Source organism: Triturus cristatus, chromosome 1_2 (genome assembly GCF_964204655.1).
Source record: "Triturus cristatus chromosome 1_2, aTriCri1.1, whole genome shotgun sequence".
Lineage (NCBI taxonomy): Eukaryota > Metazoa > Chordata > Amphibia > Caudata > Salamandridae > Triturus > Triturus cristatus.
In genome coordinates, this window is record NC_140580.1 from 890,415,852 (window position 1) to 890,438,736 (window position 22,885).

At 44.8% G+C, this 22,885-nt stretch overlaps 1 protein-coding gene across 2 annotated transcripts in view; it reads right to left on the reverse strand.

The window, feature by feature from the left end:
• LOC146868234 (collagen alpha-1(XII) chain-like) overlaps window positions 1–22,885 on the reverse strand; it is a 324,949-nt gene that overhangs the window by 13,906 nt on the left and 288,158 nt on the right. For both annotated transcript variants that reach the window (XM_085609539.1, XM_085609543.1), the window contains 2 exons: window positions 19,132–19,404; window positions 13,712–13,981 (listed from right to left, as the gene is read on the reverse strand). In XM_085609539.1, coding sequence (XP_085465665.1) covers window positions 13,712–13,981; window positions 19,132–19,404 — 543 coding nt within the window. The remainder of the gene's footprint in view (window positions 1–13,711; window positions 13,982–19,131; window positions 19,405–22,885) is intronic.

Genomic DNA, 22,885 nt, shown 5'->3' on the forward strand with positions numbered 1-22,885 from the left:
GAGTGGCTGTATTGGAGAGTGAATGTATGTGTGAATGGCTATATAGGTGAGTGTTGGAAAACCAAAGGGGATGATGGACGGAGTGTTGAACATTGCAAGCACTCACCCCCAGTCAACTGATCTACTCCAAAAGTTAAATTAGTATACTAGGTGCACTACTACTAAGTTATACTATTTTTAAATATATATTTCGTGAGTGGCTGTGTGACTATATGTATCCTTGTGTATATGGGTGTGTGAGTTGCTGTATGGGTGAGTGAGCAGATGTGTGAGTGCTTGTATGGATGTGCGAATGGGTATGTAAGTAATTGTGTGGGTGTGTGAGTGAGTGTGTGAGTGCTTGTATGGGTGGGTGAGTGAGTGGCTGTATGAATGACATTGTAGGTGAATAATTGGGTGTGTGAGTAGCTGTATGGCTGAGTGTTTGGCTGTGTGTGGCTGCATGGGTGAGTGACTGGTTGTGTCAGTAGCTGTATGGGTGAGTGAATAGTTGTGTGAGGGGCTGTATGGAGGAGTGAGTGGGTGTGTGACTAGTGTTATGGGTCTGTGAATGAATATGTGTGTGGTTGTGTGGGTATGAGAGTGGGTATATGAAAGGCTGTATGCGGTGTGAGTGGGTGTGTGAGTGGTTCTGTGGATGATGTCATCTGTAATATCATCAGTGATGTCATTTGAGATGTCATCAGTGATGTCACTGACCTTGTCATTAGTGATGTAATATGTGAGTTCATAAGCTTTTCATTGCAGGAGCATAAGTTATAATTAGCTCAGGTACATATAACTGTGAATTTCACTAGTTATATACGAGTGAAATCTGAGCCTAACTATAACGTCCCTGTAATCTTTGTTTTTTTCTGTGAAATTCTAAGTTTTTGAAATTCTAGTTCCTGACTGTAATAAGCTTGTAACCTTTGGGTTTTTTAAGTTAATTTCTAAAGTTTTTCAAATTATATTTCCTAACTATACTGTCTCTTTAACCTTTGCTTTTTTTAAGTGAATTTCTATGTTCTTTTTACTAGTAGTCGTGTTTGCAGAGTGGTGGAGAAAGAGGGCAGGACCGCTAACCAGCTTTCAGGAATCCTGCCTTGTCGGACTTATTGGAGGTAATAGGAGGGCTACTGGGCCCCCAAGAACCCTCTGCATCCAAGAGGGCTTCATCCCTCGACCAGCAGTGCACCAGGAGGCATGTTTGCAGAGTGATGGAGAAATGGGGCGTGGTCTCCAAAGACCTCTCAGCAATTCTGTGGTGTGGGACTTACTGAAGGTAACAGGAGTACTTGTGGGACCCCAAGGACACTCTAGAACCATGGGGACTTCATTCCCCAACCCAACAAACACATTTTCAAAACATAGAGAACTCTGGATAATCAAGATTAAATCAATTACACCATCCGAGACAACATTTCTGGTTAAGTGCTCAAACAACTTAAGATATTCAACTACTTAATTCAACTAAAGTCAGATACTATTGCATACTCATGCCAACAAATTAATAATATTCATGTTTTAACATATTTGTATCAATAATTTTTATAATGCCAAAGTTTGTTTTCTCTTTCAAGGGCTTCAATGTGTTGCTCAATCACTAGAAAGTTCAGTGCAAGTCTTTCGACGAATTCTCAAATACGATTCTTAATTTTTAACATATAAAGCGCCAGCAGTGCGTTACCCATAGAAGAGTTTGCAGAATTTATTTAATGTCTTCCTCTTCTGTTTATTTCTAGGAGCAGCAGCAGTTTCCAGGAAACACTTGCGAGGGATTAGAGGACCAGTTGTTCGTGGTGCAGCACACAGTCTTAAGGCAGCGCTCTCCACCCATTAAAGGGGCCGGTCTGCCGGGATGCTGAGACTGGAGCGTACCAGACAGGGGACTTCATCCCCTAACCAGCTGTGCGCCAGGAGGCGCATTTCCAGAGTGCTGGAGAAAGGTGGAGTGGCCCCCCCAAAGTCCTCTCAGCAATCACGCTGTCTGGGAGTTACTGGAGGTAACAGAAGGGCTTGTTGGCCCCTGAGGACCCTCAACATCCAAGGGGACTTCATCCTCCAACCAGCAATATGCCAGGAGGCACGTTTGCAGAGTGGTGGAGAAAGGGGGCATGGTCTCTGAAGACCTCTCAGCACTCCTGCTGTGTGGGACTTACTGGAGGGAACAGGAGGGCTTGTTGGCCCCATGGACCCTCTGGAACATAGGGGACTTTGTCCCCCAACCAGCAGTGCACCAGAAAGCATGTTTGCAAAGTGGAGGAGAAAAGGGGCGTGGCCACCGAAGATCTCTCAGCAATTCTACTGTGTGGGGCTTACAAGAGGTAGAGGAGGGGTTGTTGCCCCCCCAAGGAGCCTCAGCAGCCAAGGAGACTTCATCCCCCAACCAGTAGTGCACCAGGAGGTGCCTTTTCAGAGTGGAGGAGAAAGGGGGCGAAGCCTCTGGTGACTTGCCAGTCCTTTTTTTATTATTAATTTATTCCGGCGCAGAAACCCACACCCACAGGACCCAGCCTCTTTACAAAAAAAAATAAGGGGATGGGGGCCTGTGCAGTTCCCCTTCCGGCCTCAATTCTGGGTGCCCTGGACCCGCCCAGGGTATCCACTCGTCACTGATGGGGACCGCGGGAGGGGGGGTCTGAAGGAACCCCTGGTCCCTGCTGGCTCCCCACCTCCTGTGGGAGCCGACACTGCTTTTAGAAATAAGGAACTTCTAACATGCAGCTCTCTGTGTGTAAAAGCAATTGTGCTCCACTTTTAGCAAGCGAGAGCCGTAATGCTATTGCTTGCTGAGAGCGGAATACAAGTTGCATACAGCTTTGTCCCTGGAGTGGGCACCACAGGACATAGCAGGAGCCGGTCCTGCGAAGTGGTGGTCCCGAGGGCTACTTGTTTGAATATTGCCCAGGGAGGTGTCGGTACAAGGGGATGCGGAGGGGTCCATGCGCCCCCTCATTGTGTAAAGTTAAAGCTCTGTGGATGTTGTGGTCCCTGGGGGTTCTAAGGGCCCCCCCAATAATAATTAAAAAATCCCCAGGGAGGTGGTGGCCCCAGGCAGGGGAGGAGACCATGCAGGCCTCCCAGCGTTTTTTGGGAAACATCGGTTACAACGCAGGCATTGCATCGCAATGCCTTTACATCGCAGTCATTACAACGCAAGTCATTACAACGACTTGCGCTGGATGGCGCTCTAACCAAAGGAATAGTATGATTTACTATTCCAACACCTTCCCTACTGTTCGTAGACTGGAGTTGGAATAATAAATCATACTATTCCTAAGTCCAGCGCCCTCCAGCGCAAGTCGTTGTAATGACTTGCGTTGTTACGAACGCGATGTAAAATACTGCGTTGTAAATGTATGTGTAGTAACATCATACATTTGCGTTTTGTCATTAAGAAACCCCAGGGAGGTGGTGGTCCCCAGGGCATCAGTAAGCCCCAGGTGGGGAGGCCATGCGCCCCCCCTCCTTTAATATTTAAATGACCCAGGGACCTGGCCCACCCAGGGGCTGATTAGGTAACGAAGGAGGGAAGCCCGAGCTTGGTTTTAAAAAATAATTTTGGTGGAATTTGCAGATCCAGTGCGATTTCCTCCGAAAATGTTTTTAAAAATTGCTTTTTTGGCCCTGCGGGACCACCCCAAGAGACCTAGAGGGTCAAGGTGTTGCCACCCTGCCCACTTTTCTTTTTTTTAAATGTTTTCTCTGTGGCTCGATTCAAGTAGAGTCACAAGACAGCTACCAACACTTCCTGGTTTGAAGTGTTGGCAGCCAATCAGATCTCAGCACAGATTGGAAGGGGTCATGGATCCTCCGAGTCCCTAGATATACAATGGAAATTTCTTAAAATTTCTCTGCAACTACTGAACGGATTTACACCAAATCACAAAGATGCACTTCCTTGAACCAACATCTACCTTCCAGACAAATTTGGTGTAATTCTGTTAAGCATTTCAGGATGTAGCCGTGTCTAAAGTTCCTAAGGAAATCAACATGGGGGAAAACACGTTTTGGCGCCCCCCCTTTTTTTTGTCCCCCACTTGATGGATCACCGCAAATCAAAACAGCAGCTGAATTGAGCATCAAACTAGTTTTGAAAATTTTGCAAGGATTCGGTAAACGACAATAAAGTTATTGGCAAAACAAAAAATGCTCTTCCTATGGAAACTACATCCTAACTATAACTACCTACTGGTGAGTGCCAGTAGGATATATATGGAGCTCCTGTAATTTTGTGTTGCCAGGATTGGTTATATATATACATATATATATATATATATATATATGAAAAGAAACAACGGAAAGAGGCCCACTGCTGGAAAGGTTGCATTTATTCTTAGCACCAAGCGCACAGAAGCTTCCGTCTCCTTACGCGTTTCAGCGAACACAGTCGCCTTGCTCACAGGTGGAAGCAATGAAAATTGCAAAGTGCAAACGTGCGTTTAAAAAGTCAGTGTGTCACATGACCAGTCATTTTGAACTTCATTTCCCATAATGCAGGTAAGTTATTTTTAAATACAATTAAGGAAGTCCTTGTCTCGTTATTACCTGCACGATGCTTAATTGTATTTAAAAATAACTTACCTGCATTATGGGAAATGAAGTTCAAAATGACTGGTCATGTGACACACTGACTTTTTAAACGCACGTTTGCACTTTGCAATTTTCATTGCTTCCACCTGTGAGCAAGGCGACTGTGTTCGCTGAAACGCGTAAGGAGACGGAAGCTTCTGTGCGCTTGGTGCTAAGAATAAATGCAACCTTTCCAGCAGTGGGCCTCTTTCCGTTGTTTCTTTTCATGGATTTGATGGGCTGCTCCGTGCTCATTTTACAAAGAGGCCGCCCTGAAGGGTCGGGGGCTCCGGTACTCGGAGGATGTTTGGGAATATTGATTGAGGAGCATGACCCACTTGCCCTCTCAGGACTTACTAAAGGATGTGCTACTCAGCGAATCCGGAGAGTACATGGAAGGGATTCAGAAGGGTTGAATGCCTTTCTGATCGTGCTGGAGATGGACATTTTTCAAAGCATGTTTTTAAAAAAAAAAAAAAAAATGTGAGCACTTGCAAGAAATCCATATTTACAAGGCCAGTTGCATCAGTATTTTTCCACATCAGCATCGTGCAGGTAATAACGAGACAAGGACTTCCTTAATTGTATTTAAAAATAACTTACCTGCATTATGGGAAATGAAGTTCAAAATGACTGGTCATGTGACACACTGACTTTTTAAACGCACGTTTGCACTTTGCAATTTTCATTGCTTCCACCTGTGAGCAAGGCGACTGTGTTCGCTGAAACGCGTAAGGAGACGGAAGCTTCTGTGCGCTTGGTGCTAAGAATAAATGCAACCTTTCCAGCAGTGGGCCTCTTTCCGTTGTTTCTTTTCATGGATTTGATGGGCTGCTCCGTGCTCATTTTACAAAGAGGCCGCCCTGAAGGGTCGGGGGCTCCGGTACTCGGAGGATGTTTGGGAATATTGATTGAGGAGCATGACCCACTTGCCCTCTCAGGACTTACTAAAGGATGTGCTACTCAGCGAATCCGGAGAGTACATGGAAGGGATTCAGAAGGGTTGAATGCCTTTCTGATCGTGCTGGAGATGGACATTTTTCAAAGCATGTTTTTAAAAAAAAAAAAAAAAAAATGTGAGCACTTGCAAGAAATCCATATTTACAAGGCCAGTTGCATCAGTATTTTTCCAGATCAGCATCGTGCAGGTAATAACGAGACAAGGACTTCCTTAATTGTATTTAAAAATAACTTACCTGCATTATGGGAAATGAAGTTCAAAATGACTGGTCATGTGACACACTGACTTTTTAAACGCACGTTTGCACTTTGCAATTTTCATTGCTTCCACCTGTGAGCAAGGCGACTGTGTTCGCTGAAACGTGTAAGGAGACGGAAGCTTCTGTGCGCTTGGTGCTAAGAATAAATGCAACCTTTCCAGCAGTGGGCCTCTTTCCGTTGTTTCTTTTCATGGATTTGATGGGCTGCTCCGTGCTCATTTTACAAAGAGGCCGCCCTGAAGGGTCGGGGGCTCCGGTACTCGGAGGATGTTTGGGAATATTGATTGAGGAGCATGACCCACTTGCCCTCTCAGGACTTACTAAAGGATGTGCTACTCAGCGAATCCGGAGAGTACATGGAAGGGATTCAGAAGGGTTGAATGCCTTTCTGATCGTGCTGGAGATGGACATTTTTCAAAGCATGTTTTTAAAAAAAAAAAAAATGTGAGCACTTGCAAGAAATCCATATTTACAAGGCCAGTTGCATCAGTATTTTTCCACATCAGCATCGTGCAGGTAATAACGAGACAAGGACTTCCTTAATTGTATTTAAAAATAACTTACCTGCATTATGGGAAATGAAGTTCAAAATGACTGGTCATGTGACACACTGACTTTTTAAACGCACGTTTGCACTTTGCAATTTTCATTGCTTCCACCTGTGAACAAGGCGACTGTGTTCGCTGAAACGCGTAAGGAGACGGAAGCTTCTGTGCGCTTGGTGCTAAGAATAAATGCAACCTTTCCAGCAGTGGGCCTCTTTCCGTTGTTTCTTTTCATGGATTTGATGGGCTGCTCCGTGCTCATTTTACAAAGAGGCCGCCCTGAAGGGTCGGGGGCTCCGGTACTCGGAGGATGTTTGGGAATATATATATATATATATATATATATATATTGCTGCTACGAAACACCAGTCAGGTGCACTCGCAGGCGGGTGCTTCTTCGTGTGGGGGTGTACCCGCATTCAATTATTGCTGCGACTCTCCTTCTCACATCCACCATCCAAAGAGAAAGACAGCACTCACGGGGGCCGTTTCCAAAGTTTATTAAATGGAAACTGTCTCGTAAACAAACAGACGCGTTTCGGTAACAACCTTCATCTATGTTTACCGAAGCGCCCGCCCGCCATGTTTTTAAATCATCATAATGTACATAAACATAAATGAGGGACCAGCGTCGATAACGTGGTCTCCAACATTTCTTCCCCAATGTCGGCCCGTTACTTTACCTTGGTTGCTTCCTGCGGAAACATCATGTACGGTAGATTGTATTGTATTGTATATAGTATCCCCAGATGTATAGACATAGTAGTTTGCTCACCCACTCAGTATTTTTTGCTAATATGATTGTATAGAATATTTAGTAGTAGGCAGCCCTAGCCATGTTTTATTTCTGTTGGAGAATCTCTCCAGGTGTATGCCCATCCAGGGCTGGATTGACGTGTATGGATAGATTCTTCCTTTACTCCGCACGCATTTGCGAGTAGAGTTTGTCATTTAGGCTTGTTGGTTATCATACACTATAAGATGGCGCCGACATTGGGGAAGAAATGTTGGAGACCACGTTATCGACGCTGGTCCCTCATTTATGTTTATGTACATTATGATGATTTAAAAACATGGCGGGCGGGCGCTTCGGTAAACATAGATGAAGGTTGTTACCGAAACGCGTCTGTTTGTTTACGTGACAGTTTCCATTTAATAAACTTTGGAAACGGCCCCCGTGAGTGCTGTCTTTCTCTTTGGATGGTGGATGTGAGAAGGAGAGTCGCAGCAATAATATATATATATATATTCACTGAAAAAACCATAGGTTTCACACATGTTATAGTTAGCGGAAATTTTACTGATAAAAAACCAGTGAAATTCCCCCGTTATAGTTAGTGCAGGCAACTATAACTCACGCGACCGCAATCCTCTGCTGATGCTAATACTGTATTTAGACACTTATATGCCCATGTCTTCTTCCATACATTTTTAGCTATACATATATTACAAATATTTTTTTTTCATAAAGACACATATGTCATCAGCAGAAGATTGCGGTCGCGTGAGTTATAGTTGCCTGCACTAACTATAACGGGGGAATTTCACTGGTTTTTTATCAGTAAAATTTCCGCTAACTATAACATGTGTGAAACCTATGGTTTTTTCAGTGAATTTGCAAGGTTTTTTAAATGCTAATTCCTAACTATAACGTGTGTGAAACCTATGGTTTTTTCAGTGAATATGTACGTTTTTTTAAATGCTAAGTTACTTTACGCCATTCGAGGCGTGCGCGCCCACTTAACGCAGTTCGTTCCGTGCACGGTTTTTATCAACTTTAATAAGCCCTGTACATTTGGTGGCCTTCGGCCACCAAAAGCACAGGGGGTGGGGTCAATGTGGATAGTGTTTTTTTTATTTCAATTTTATAATTTCATGTTGCCAAAATTTAGTTTTTTTTACCTATTAATAAGCCCTGTACATTTGGTGGCCTTCGGCCACCAAAAGCACAGGGGGTGGGGTAAGTGTGGATAGTGGTTTTTTTATTTTTATTTTTTTACCGTACGCTTACGGTAAGCGTACGGTAAGCGTACCCCGCGAAATTGCCGAAAAAAAAATAAAACCGTTTTTGCTCTTGGGGGATGTTTGTGGACTCCCTCAACATGACTATGTGGGAGGGAGTTGTCAAAACAGCCCCGTAACATGTTTTTGGCCATCATGTTTGATAAACAACACTCAGTGCGAGAGACAAAATGGCGGCCGCCGCTTCCTGGTTTCGGCCGATTCGAATGTTTACTAAGATCTAAGAGCCAATCAGAATCGCGCTCGCGCACGCCACCGTACGCTTACCGTAAGCGTACGGTAAGCGTACCGTAAGCGGGCTCAGATATATATATTGATTTAAAGGCTATTTTCTCAGAATCTACTGAACAGATTTACACCAAACCTACAAAAGGCACTTCCTTGACCTAGGGACTACCTCTCTGCCAAATTTTGAGTAATTCTGTTCAGCCGTTCGGGCTGTAGCTCGTTCTAAAGGTCCTATGGAAAAATGCATGGGAAAAACGCGTTTTGGGACCCCCCTTTTATCTCAGCCCCCGCTTGACGGATCCCCCCGAGACTTTCAGGGTAGGAGCGGAGCGTAGCGCCCCACCTATTTTGAGAAATTCGCGAGGATTCGTCGACCGGCGCCAAAGTTATTCAAAATAGAATGTTGAGGTTTTCCTATGGAAACGTGGTCCTAACTATAACTACCTACTGGCGACCGCCAGTAGGTAATATATATATATATATATATATCCACAAAAATGCCCATGCATTCAGAGGCGCCACTCCTCCAGCCGGTGATTTACAAAAATCTTTATTTCAAGGAACAGGCATTTCAACTCCAATACAATAATGTCTGTTTGCCTGACGTGTTTCAGAGCATCTGTGCTCTTTCTTCAGAGGCAGTTTGTGCACACGACAGTTATTTAGCTCCCATAGTTCCCTGCATGTTCTTTCGGTTTAAGAGGCCTCCGGTGTGCCATTGTTAGTCAAATTTAATTACGATGCATGCCGGAACTTGTGGATCTGCTCAAATTAATTTAAAAAAAATAATAATTTGAGCAGAACCACAAGATTTTTGTAAATCACCGGCTGGAGGAGTGGCGCCTCTGAATGCATGGGCACTCAAGACAGTTGACCCCCCCCTTACCACAACTTACATAGAACACATGCCTCTCAGCTAACACAGATTTGGGATCGTTTTCCCCAGCACCATACTACATAAGGATCTGGCGAGATGGGCTGTGCCTTTACACAAGAGACCCCAACATGGCATATATAAGTGGAGAAGACCGAATCCAGAGCTCGAATTACATGAGTCGGGCGAGCCAGAAGGGAGGGAGGGGGGTGGGGTGTTTGGGACTGTTCGTCATTGCGGAACCCACTGAGGGGAATAAATAATTTGACGCACACTACCAAGACCATGATGCACTTTAAACTTACCTACAAAGGAGGTCTACTATAGGCCAATCAGCAATCAAGATATAATTTAAATATCAGTTCGTCAACAGCTCCGTAAATCGACAAGTATTGCCTTTGAAAAAGAAGCTTGTGTGCTTCGAAACACTTCGGCAGAAATGAACACTTGGAATGCATTTGCCGGTATTTGAAAAATAAAGGTTCTTGAAACCATCTGCCTGTGGAGTGCGTCCTTGCAGCAGGGCGATTTGGGGAATTATATATATATATATATATATATATATATATATATATATACACACACATACACACACACACACACACACTGCTAGACAGTCCATAAATCATCCAGACATCTGTGCTTTGAAGTAATTGGAGTCTGTGTAAAGTATGGCCACTGCAACACATTAAATGGCACTTTTATAATCAAGAAGTGATTTGACTGAGGCGCTTTCTGCTGCCATCTGCCACTGAGCATCAAAGACTGGAAGAAATTTCTTCAGAATTTGCGCTCGGAGACAGCACATTCTGGCAAATCTGGGACATGGATCACTAGGTGTAGTTCTCTGTGTAGATTAATGCCCTGGTACATAGGCTTTCCTCGTGTCTGCTATTGTATAGTGTTTATCCTTCGCATATGAACCTTAGTGTACAGTGCGGTGTCACCCTTATCGGATCCAGGAGCACTGTAAAATAAACGACAAAATAAAATAAATAGCTGTACCATGAGAGTACAATGGCCAAGCTACAACTGTGGGGAGGCCCAAATGCAACATGGCTGTATCTGAGCCAAGCCAGTAGCTGTGCTACTGCAGTTGTGTGACTTTTCCATCCCTATTCCAAGCTGAGGCAGGGCTGTGCCTCAAACATGGCCAAGCCAGTATGAATGAAGCTTGCAAGTGAGTGATGAAAGCATAACTAGGAAGAGAAAGCACAAGTGCGCCTAGGAGGCTTGTATCAGATCCTGGTTAAGTGAAGAATACTCAACAAATGTTTTATGTTTTATGGTTGCACCTTGAGGAAGACAATTCCTGTTGCTGAACCCATACTGTCTCTGGCCCCTATCGAGAGCAGTATTGCAGTACTGAATTTATTATGCATGGTTAATTAAAACCTTTGCATACATTAAACATGATAATAAAGGTTCCTTATTCATACAACAATATTAAATGTCCGCATTTGTGCCGTAAACATCACAGTGTTAAAATCCTCATAAAAGGGAGCGCTCATAATTATTACAGTCTTCAAAATTCTAGCATGCTTGAGTAGAAAAGAGTTTGGGTGCTAGTAAGTTATCAAGTTAGGCTGCCGGCCTGTCTTTGTACCCTCCACTGCTGGGTTCTGTACCCGATGAAGTGGATTGAAGTGCCTGGACAGTGATAAGGGGCTCTTTCTAAACTTAGTGGGTCGAACAACAAATGATGGCCAGTTTTAAAGTGCTTGTGCAGCCGTAAAATGCACTTAAGGGTTATACAAGACCAATTTCAGAAGATACCCAGTTCCACTGTATTGGATTGACTCGTGAACAATGACGAAGAATATTTGAGTCTCTTTTCAACGGCATCGAAAAATTTGTGAGCCGGCAGTTCAGTTGCACTACAGCTAGATGGAAGCACAGCATTACTGCCTGCAGGTCCTGATGCCATGCTGCCTAAATATTGGTTTTAATAAAGTGCACCTTATGTCCCTTAGGATGTGGCAAATGCAAACAACGTGGATAAGATCCCCAGTGGTGTGACCGAACAGGCGACAAAGCTGCTCAACTCCTCTCCTTTCCCATGGTGGTAAAAAAGGGGTGATCGGAATAACGCCTAAACGGAGCTTTAGGAATTTCTCCTTGGTTGCCGTTTTTATTCCAATTTTAAAGTAGGGTTGGGGTTTGAGGGCTTCATAGTTGTTGAGCACTACCCAGCCATGTGCTCGCTTGGCGAGTGTTTCTTTATCCGCTAGGACAGATATCAAACGTGTTGCCTTTGTCACCGTTTTTTCAAACTTCAGTACAGTCCCACAGCTAGGCTCCTTACCTTGATACACACGTGTGACATCACATGGGGGCTGGCACTTCGGTACAGCCCCACACCCAGGCTCCTTACCTTGATACACACACGTTACATTGTGTGGGGGCTGGCACTTCAGTACAGCCCCGCACCCAGGGTCCTTACCTTGATACACATGTGTTACATCACGTGGGGGCTGGCACTTCGGTGCAGCCCCACACCCAGGCTCCTTACCTTGATACACACACGTTACATTGTGTGGGGGCTGGCACTTCAGTACAGCCCTGCATCCAGGCTCCTTACCTTGATACACACGTGCTGCATCACGTGGGGGCTGGCACTTCAGTACAGCCCCACACCCAGGCTCCTTACCTCCTTACCTTGATACACACGTGTTACATCACGTGGGGGCTGGCACTTCGGTACAGCCCCACACCCAGGCTCCTTACCTTGATGCACACACGTTACATTGTGTGGGCGCAGGCACTTCAGTACAGCCCAGCACCCAGTCTCCTTACCTTGATACACATGTGTTACATAACGTGGGGGCTGGCACTTCGGTACAGCCCCACAACCAGGCTCCTTACCTTGATACACACGTGTTACATCACGTGGGGGCTGGCACTTCGGTACAGCCCCACACCCAGGCTCCTTACCTTGATACACACACGTTACATTGTGCGGGGGTTGGCACTTCAGTACAGCCCTGCATCCAGGCTTCTTACCTTGATACACACATGTTACATCACGTGGGGGCTGGCACTTCAGTACAGCCCCACACCCAGGCTCCTTACCTTGATACACACGTGTTACATCACGTGGGGGCTGGCACTTCGGTACAGCCCCACACCCAGGTTCCTTACCTTGATGCACATACGTTACATTGTGTGGGCGCAGGCACTTCAGTACAGCCCCGCACCCAGGCTCCTTACCTTGATACACACGTGTTACATCACGTGGGGGCTGGCACTTCGGTACAGCCCCACACCCAGGCTCCTTACCTTGATACACACGCTTTACATTGTGTGGGGGCTGGCACTTCTGTACAGCCCCGCATCCAGGCTCCTTACCTTGATACACACGGGCTACTAAGGAGAGATCCCCGGGAACCACTTTACTCAATCAGCCCTTCAGATGGAAGCACATGTACCATAATGTGGTTCTACATTTTTATAACGTGTTGCATGTGCACCACCCTGACCCCTTCTTTGGCACTTACTGATATTCATCACACTGCTCCATTTAGTTCTTATCTAGACCCACCTGGCTATCCTAATCACCCAGAGTCGTTGCATTGATACATGCTAAAATTTCAGTCAGTCCTTTTCTGGGTTCCAATTTGGTAGTAAATATGCCTCCTGAACAGCGTCCTGAAAATCCCCACCAGGCAATGAACTGCCATCCAGAAAAATGCCTCCAGGCCGTTACCTGGCTACATACACGACAGTTAACACAGCACCTATTGATTCTTTACATACCTACCCTGTTGCCAGCCTAAACATTCGCCTTCTTCCTCTTACATAGCTTTTTGTGTACTATCTGACCTCCTTCAGGCTCTGTGCCTGTGCCACTCTGCACTGCTCCCTCTGGGTTCTTCTCTGGATACCCCACACTTCTTCACAGTCTCCTCTATGTCCTCACCTGGCTGCACACCCTCTGGATACCTACCTGGCTGCTCTTGTGCCACTCAGCAAAGCCACACTTCCTTATCGGCCTTCACCCATCCCATCATGCACAGCTCTTTCAGTATTTAACTCGCAGCACAGATCTCTTTCTGCAAATTCCCTACTTCCTGTTTCCACACGTGTTATCCTGGACAGACTGCCTCCTCATCTTTACCTGGCTTCGCAAATGCCACTCGTCGCACTCTTTTCGCTTTGCCTTGGCTCCTTCCCTGCTCCATAGATTCCATACTGCCAGCCCTCCCCTCTCACAAAAGCCTTCTCTTCCTCAAATGTACATGCACCACACTGCACAGCCTGGTCTTTACCTGGTTGCAACCTTGCCTTCTTGCATCGCGATTTCCCTGGTTTGTTTCTGTACACTGGCTTCACGCAGATTGTGTTGGTTCCCCCATCAGTGAGACCGGGGAGCACCACGCTGTGGGTCTTTGGGGCGACGCTGATTAGAGATGAGGTGCCCGCTTGCCTCCGACACCTTACCCGGTAGCCCACCACTGCTCCATCAGCCGAGTCCCATGTGACTTTCAACATGTTGTTGCCCATGTCTTCGAGGTGCAGGTGTCTGACCCTTGAGTTCTCTGCACAGGATGAAACAAAGGGGTGAGTTCTTTCAACTTTGAAAAAAAGATATGAAAATATCATGCCTTTAATACTTAGTTTAACACCAGTGTTTAGCCTGCTATTCCCTTTTGTTTACATTGCTAAAGGTATCCCGACGGAGGGAGAAAAATATTTTTTTCCCCAGTATCATACAGTTTGGTCGGGTAGTGAAGAAAACAGTTCCACTTCTCAGGGACTTAGGAGCTTATTTACAAGCCTCTTCTGCCGCCAGTACATCACTTTTTTCCCATATTAAAAGTGACGCACCAGCGGCGCAAGGGGCTTGTAAGTAAGCCCCTTAGAATTTTGGGGCATATCGGCAACAACCGGCGTTAATTCTCACTAAGAGCACTTAGCGCTAGGATAATTATCGCCGGCTATCGCTGGATTCTATCGCGGAGATAGCGTGCTATCAGCCACGCTTATCTCCAAAGCGATAGAAATCCATGAGTTAGCTACAAAACAGTGCGATTATCGCTGGAAATCCAGCGATAATCGCACTGTGACAGGCGATACCTTGCTGATAGGGCAGGGTGGAATTAGCCATGTAATCCACCTTCCATTGGATTACATGGCTAAGTCAGCTTGAAAGCAGGCGTACAGGAACCTGCGTTAAGCGTGGTTAGTGCTTATTTTTCAATCGCTAAGCAGGTTAGCGATTCCCTTGTTAATTGGAGAAATATCGGTTAGCGACATTTCTCCAGTTATTTTGGGAAGGAACGCCCACTATGCATCTCATTAGAGATGCATAGCTGGGCGTTGGGAAAAAGGGCGCTAAGGCAAGGATTCACGCGATAGCGTGACCTTGCTGATACTGCGATAAAATTATCGTCTCTTTTCGCCCGAAAACAGACGCTAAAGCGGCGATAATTTTATTGTGCCGGCTTGATGATATGCCCCTTTGGCATTCTGAATTGATAGCTAGCCACTTTTCTAATGGCCACATCTTAACTTGTCTAAGAAATATACCAGTTGTAAGCAGTGATGACACCAAAGGCCAACAATGGGTTCCCTCAATACATATACTTATCTATCATCTGGCTCAATGCATTCTCCATTTTATATAAAATGGAAGAGTAACGCAGTACTTAGACTGAAATGTAGTCCAAACCATGTGCAGTAATTTACCCTGTAATCTGATATGCACATTCGCATGGGAGAAAAGAAACACCCCTTGCTCTAGCCGTAAGGCGGTCTCCTAGTGAGGCTGCTTTTTGCTTGCTTCTTGATGCCACTGCATTTCGATTAGAAAGAATATGGCACTTGTGTTGCGTCCTTCGTTGCAAAAAAGTATGTGTGTTAAGGTCACGTGCTTGCCACTGCAGGACAGTAAGAATTCAGAGAACTCTGCTGCGGGATTGTTATTTTGGACATGTTTATATAGCAGCCCAGAATCCTTTACACTAAGGGAAATATTTTAGAAATAGTGGCACAGTGCAGGGCAACAAGTCACTTTGCTGCGCTAAACTGTGTCACTTGGAAAAGGAAGAAATGCACCGCATTTAAGGCATACAGCGCATTCCTGACTTTTCCCCCTGCGCTGGCGCAATGGTCTGCCTAGCGCCAACGCAGGCCCCCTTGCACGATGGTGCAAGATGCCTGCGTTGCATGCAGGAATGTTTTTGTGCAGGAAGGGACACCTTACTGCACAAAAACAGTCCTGAGAGGCATATTCCTCTATCATGGAAGTAGGACGTAATGAGGAGACCTCGCTTCTTCTGGGGAGGTGTATCTTTTTGGCACATTTCCAGGTTTACATGGTTTTGAAAATCTGGGAATGCCTCAAAAACAATGGGAGTTTTGTGGGAAGACTCGTGCAACGCCCATGGAATGCCTTCGGAAGGCAGAGTAACGCAACACAGTGATTCGAGTGGCTTCAAAAATCTGACTTATGGTTTGCATCACTCTTGCACATAGTTGCGTGGTGCAAGAGCAAAGTAAACCAGGTCATCAGTATGGCCCTAAGACTTCACCCAGGAGTAGCACATTTTTATCTGGGTGAATACAGAAACAGAGAGTAATGGAACCTCCCCCTGTGCAACTACACACTCAGGAGACGGCAAAGAGCCTCCAACGATTCAATGCTTGTCCATTACCACCGACATCTAAATCAGGCCCTGATGTGTTGACTGAGAATGACGATTTTCAAAGAGAGCTGATGTGCATAGCTATGTCTCTGACCATAGTAGCAATGAGCAGTGAGTGGTCGCAAAGAGAACTGTAGTGAAAGCATAGAAGATAAGGAGCGAGATGCAGACTGTGACAATACAAATACATGTAGAAAATATTACATGTGACAAAATAACTGTTCAACACACAGGGTCTCTAATTACATCACGTGATCAACACCACCCTAACACCGACCGACCTGCAGAGGCAACCATCTTGTCATGCACCCTCTTCCAGCAGTATTGACCCCTGAATGAACCCGACTATCAGGGTAAAAAAAACCTCAGGGAGCCACCACATTACAAGAGAGCCATGAAATTGGCAGACTCGAAACCAAGGGTTGGTAGCACAGAAAGACAAAGAGGCAAACATTCTCAACCTATGCCCCAAGATTCTGGAAAAAAATGACCCATAGATACAGTTCAACCATTGTCTACTTTGATCCAGAAAGGAGTTAAATATTCCTTTGTTCAAAGCGCATCTCATCAAGCATTGATAAATACCTTCCCAGCCCCAGTATCTACAATCCACTGCCCTCTACTTGACTTCGCTACATTTACAAGATTCATTTGTTGGAACACAATTGACTGAAGCAACAGACAATACCACAATCTCTAAAATAATCATGGACATCAAACCACTAAAATTCCAGGGGTAGTGTAAGTGATATCAAACACCCTTTGGCCTTACAGACATTAAAGGAAGTGACATCATATGGCCTTTGACCCTGAATCTTCCCAGGAAGGGATGTCAGTTGAATGTAAATCAAATTACATCACAATAATTGCATTTGCTGAAATTTCATAATAAGATGAGATTAATATAACAACACAACACAAATATCTAATTCAGAGACACTTATATTAGGGTGCTGAGTTCATCTTTGAAAGTGGTGGAGTGTAATGCAATACTTGCCATACATTGTAGTGAGTGAGTGAGCAAAGCCAGTGAGCCACACTTCTTCTAGAGGGAATCAGTGGGTGGTCTTCTCCTCTCAACACAACTTTGAAAATAATTGGATCGGATAGTTCATTTTAAAGCAAGATTGGCACATAAATTTGCTAAAAAGCCATAGTCTCTGAAAGGTCACTCAGTGATTATACAGTTCCTTCCATGGAGTGCCAAGCCACGGAAACATATTCTCCATAGACACCGACCCACTTTTCTTTTCAAAATGTGCCATATGTGCTCCTATATGCCAAAGATTACCTTTATTGTGCCAGAAACAGTATTTTGTCTTGGGTGCCCCGCCACGGCAAAAATTACATGATATACCACACCCAGAATTCTGTCATTAATGTCACCCAATTATCATGTGTGACACCTTTGTCAAAATAGACCCTGAGAATGTTAGAGACAGCACCTCTTCTATAAGCTATGGTTGTTGTGCCTTATGCCAAGAGTGATTACCAATGTGCCGGCTACAGTATTTTGCCACAGGACCTACTTATGCCAAGGATTTCCTCAAGTATGCCAGCACCAGCATTTTCCACACTGCCCCATGTGTCACAAATCACCTCCAGAATGCCAGTACCAGTATTATACCATGGGTACCACTATGTCAAGAATTACCTCCAGCATGCTGGTTCTAGCATTTTTACCATAGATGTTCCAAGTGTCAAGTATTACTTATGGTAAGCCCGTCCAGTATTTTGTCACATGTGCCTGTCAAATTAAGAATTGCCTCCACTATGCCAGCGCCAGTATTTTGGCATGGGCGTCTCTACAAGCTGAATTACCTTCAGTATGTCAGGGTCAAAAGAAGACTAACAAGCATAAAACCACAGTCTGACTCAAGCTCGCACTCATTTACTCACACTGATTATCCCTCCTTCTCCCTCATGCATTCCCACTCACTCTTACTCTCAATTACTTGTCCTTAATTATTCACTTTCATTTTCGCTCATTCTTACTTTGACACATACTTTTTCACTCAAACTGGTTTGTACACTAACTCTCACTTCCTCATTCTCACTCACAATAACTCCTACTCAGTCATACTTTCTCACTCATTCTAACTCTCAGTTACACTCACTCACTGCCACTCATTCTCACTCATTCTTTGTCACATGCTTGCAGGCACCCCTTCGCTCACTCACAGATTCTCTCTCGCTTTGATTCACTCATACTCACTTGGTGACATTCAATCTCAATCGTTTGCACTCGCCACCTGTCACTTACAGTCACTTACTTTGACTCAAACACATACACATGCTCACACATATCGAAACCCTCTTGCACATAAACACTCTTTCACACAAACACACAATCTATCTACAAATATATTTATATTCACTAAAAAAACAAAGGTTAAAGAGACATTATAGTTAGGTGAAAAAGTCAACGAAAACATACCGTTTCAAACAAAGAAATCCACTGAAATTTACCAGTTATAGTTAACTTCATGCAGCCCCCCCTCCCTGAGCCTTTAAGGGCCCCGGGGACCCCATACTCTACGGGCTGTTTTCTTTTTTTAAGGGAAGGGACGTGTACGGCCCCCCTCCCTGAGCCTTTAGGGTCCCCAGGAACCCAATCCCCAAAACCTAATATGGGTGCCCTGGTGATCACACAGGGCACCCACAATACACGCACAATACATGCTCTTGCAGGCAGAAAAACTGTGACTGGGGAGGGGGGGGGGGTTGGGAGGGGGTAGGCTCCTCTTATCACAACAGTGGAGCCGGCCACGGTTGCCCTTCAGTCAGTTTGCGATGCCAAACATATATGTTTATGCTGTAGCGGGGAAAGGTTTAGTTTGACTACTCTGGCATACAACGTTGGAAAGCGGACATTGATTGAACGGAGGAATAATCTGGAGAATAAAATCTCCAATATTTAAGAACAGAAATCATATTAGAAAGAAACTCAGAAAAGTAATTGGGGAATTCAAGTGATGTAGGTTATGCAGGCAAAAGAAAAAGAAACCGAGCATTGGAAATTGAGTGTGATGATATCTTACCTTCTTCAGTGCAAGCTTTGGCTGACAAGGCTTTCTCTTGTCCTGATTTGTACAAGGCTGTCACCGTCACCAAGTATGTGGTATTTGCGGATAGATTGTCTACAATGGTGCTGTTCCGACTGCCATCCACTTCTAACAGTTTGACCGAATTCCCGGGAAGGGGGCCGTACAGTATCTGGTAGCCCACCACACTGTCCGGCGTTGGCGACCAACTCACTTGGAAACTTCGGGGGCTGGATTTGGATATTAGGATCTGAGCAGGGCTTATTCGATCTGAAGCAAGAGAACAAATATGTGTTGTAGCATTATTTACAGTTTTCATTGGTCTCAAATATTTCTTAATCTCATGTGAAACATAAAAAGCTATGCATGGCTGAGTTCAGCAATTATAGTTGGTACGTAATAGTATAGGCGTCAATTCACACATATACCAGATGTAGCCAGCGGCGGCTGCTGCCAATCTGACATAGGGGGGCAGCACGGGGAAATCATAATAACAAACATATAGACTTACTCTTCACTGCTGCCCACCTTGATCTTCTGCTCCCGCACCGTGCCTCACTGCTCCTCTGATCCCGGTACTCAATCCTCATGAGCACAGGCTCCCAGACTCCCCACGCAATCCCAGCGCTTCTCTCATGCTATTACTCCCAGCATGATAGAAGTACTGGGATTGGGCGCAGCGGTCCGGTTCATGCTCCAGTAGGAACTGGGACCCTGTGCCCCTGAGCACTGCTGATATCTCCAAGGAACATACTGTACACAAGTAAAGGAAAAGAAGGAATACACCTTGCTTTGCCCTCCTACAGGTCAATACACATACACAAAAGAAAGTAAGGTAAGTATAGGTCGCAGTTAGTTCATATAAGGTTGAGATACATGAAACCGTGTATGTGGAGCACATCCACTTTGGGAAAACTGCCCTCACCCACAACAAGTTGCGGCATGCTTCATCATAGGGCTGCTGCAACACGCCTCGCGCAGACCAACGCTAGAGGCGGAGCAATAGGGAGGGGTTGACAAAACAAACAGATAAAGAAGGAAAAGAAATGGATCCTAAATAGGTGCAGACAAAAAATGTTACAACTAACGAAGGGATACCCTCATAACAATTTTATTTCTGGATTCCCTTGTCAGGATTAAAAAAGGGTAAAAGGTACCCTCGGATGGTGGTGGTGTGAGTGAATTGTGCACTCTCCACCCCTCTGTTCTGCATATTGGTCATCTATCTTTGCAGCAGCCCTGTGATGAAGCATGCCACAACTTGTGGGTGAGGGCAGTTTTTACGACGTGGATGTGCTCCAGATACATGGTTTCATGTTTCTCAACCTTATGTGAAATAAGTGCGACCTACACTTACCTTACTTTCTTTTGTGTATGTGTATCTCCAAGGAACAGTCTGGAGATATCCAAGTGCACATTTCGGTTGGCCGGCCGTCGTAGGACGGCCAAACCGACATACACACTTTTAGTGCCTACCCCTCCTCCTCCCCCTGCTGCTGACGCTGGCACATGACCCCGCCCTAGACTACAAGACTGCAAGTGAAAAATAAAATGACAATAAAATAGTTTTATTGTAATTGTATTTTTCTTCTGTCTGCTGCATTTCAGCAGTGGGGCGACGCTCCCCCGTCATAGCAGAGGAGCTGCCCCTGGATGTAGCAGAAATGAAGTCACACAGTATTGACTCCTGATGACCTCACAGAGTTGATGCCACATCCCGCCCTCAGTCATTCCGTCACCTTCATTTTTCTACTGGGTGTTTATATGAATGACAAGGAATAAAAGGAGTGCCCAACGTAAACAGAGCTACTAGAGTACTGTTCACTGTATGTTCCTGATGCTCTTTCCATGACCTCTAATCCCAGGGGTAGCAAGGGCAGTGCTATGGACACCAAAGGGCATGTCAGGAGTAGCCGCGACCTTCAGCTATCCCTGGTTCAATGTGCCTGTCAGTGTGGTATAAGCACATGGAAGACAATAGGCTGATGGCAAAGACAAACAGATAAGTGATAATCGCAGCGTAGAGTCTGCAAGAAAGTGTGCAAAGGACTCACATATATATTTCGGAGGGGTTCACAGCTATAATTTGCTCCACTTATAGTTATAAAGTTAAACCACATGAACAGACATAGTTTATGATAATTCTAGAAGGACTCATCACTGCTGGAACTTGCCATCATAACCCTTATAGAATACTAAAGATGTGACATGGCACTACAAAATCTCTTATTGCAGCCTCTATTTAAAAAATCTGTTGACCTCTCTTGCTTTCTTCATTTGAAGGTAGGCATTTTTCATTACATGACAAGATGATGTTATGTTATTGCCATTTGTATAGTCCACAATCAGCCGCCAATATGGCGTTGCATGAATGACTTTTCAAATGATTTTGAGGTTTTCATCTCCTACCAGCAAGATAAGAATGTACTATGAGAAAGGACAAACTCCTCAGTTGCTTTCTGAAGTGGTGGATTGATATGATGTATTGCTTTATTAGTTTGTAGACCTTCTTAGACATTCTCTCTGATATTGGACATATATTCTGCATTGCCACATGCGTTATTAGAGCAATCCTTCACCTCACTAGTTTATAGGCTGAGGTTCTACATTATTGACTCATTGGCTGGTAGGAATGCGTTCTTTCTTGCCTACTCCACTGTTGGGCAGATGTTCGCTGTTATTTTATTTATTTGAATACTGGTGTTCTTCAAAGACCCCACGAATGGTAGACATTCATGATTACCTCCTCTCATACATACTGACCTGTCTTTGGCAGACATGATTCAGATTGCTTTCTCGGATGTTGCATGGATATTATTTGTTGGTTGAACAATGGATAAATAGACTGCCTCAATTGTAGGTAAGTATTCTCATTTTGACATTGGTTGCATTGCAAGTGTTCTCTGTTACCTCCTCAGTACTGGTCAGCAATTTCTGATTGCGTTGTTGGTTTGCAGATATTTAGTTGTTGGGCAGACATTCTCAATTGCCTCATTGTTGGTGAGGTCGACAGTGGTCTACACTGACTTATTGGTTGGCAGACAAATGTTTGTTGCCATTTTATTGGTTAGGATTTAGGTATTCTCAGCTGCTTCACCTAATATTTTTCAGACAGTCTCCACTGTGTGATTTTCAATAGACAAATGGTATCTACCTTGCTCTCTTTAGTCTTAGAGAGATGTTCTCCAATGTCTTGCTGGTTAGTAGCTAGTTGTTCTCCATTGTTTTGTGGGCTAGTTGCCTGTTTTCATTCATTGCTTTCTCTGATGTTGGAGAGGCATTTTCCAATGCACCAGCAGATTTCATGTATCTGCTCACGGCATCAGGAGTGGTAGCATGCATGCTGCTAGTAACTTCTAAGTGGGTGGTTAAGGAGTCAAGAGGAGACAGCAGCTGTATCAGCCATGCTGTTTGTGTTCCCCACGCTCACTGTGGTTCTGTTGCATTTGAAAATGCTAGCTTTCTCCATGTCCTGAAGTTGCCATGGATGGGACAGGGGGTAACAAGGTGCCAGGAGAGTCTGTTGCCCCAACTATTGCTACCATTGTCTCCCAGCGTTCGCCTGCCGGGTGCTCTGTTTCTTGCCTCGACCTAAGCTAAACAAGGTGTTATAACCTATTGTTGTTGTGGTGCATCTTCCTTATTAATATTCTGTCCCTTTACATGGACTTTGTAACTTAACCATTAAATCTACAACCTGTTTCTGAGTGACCTGTCTACGAGACATCTTTCATTATTACACAAGGCTTTG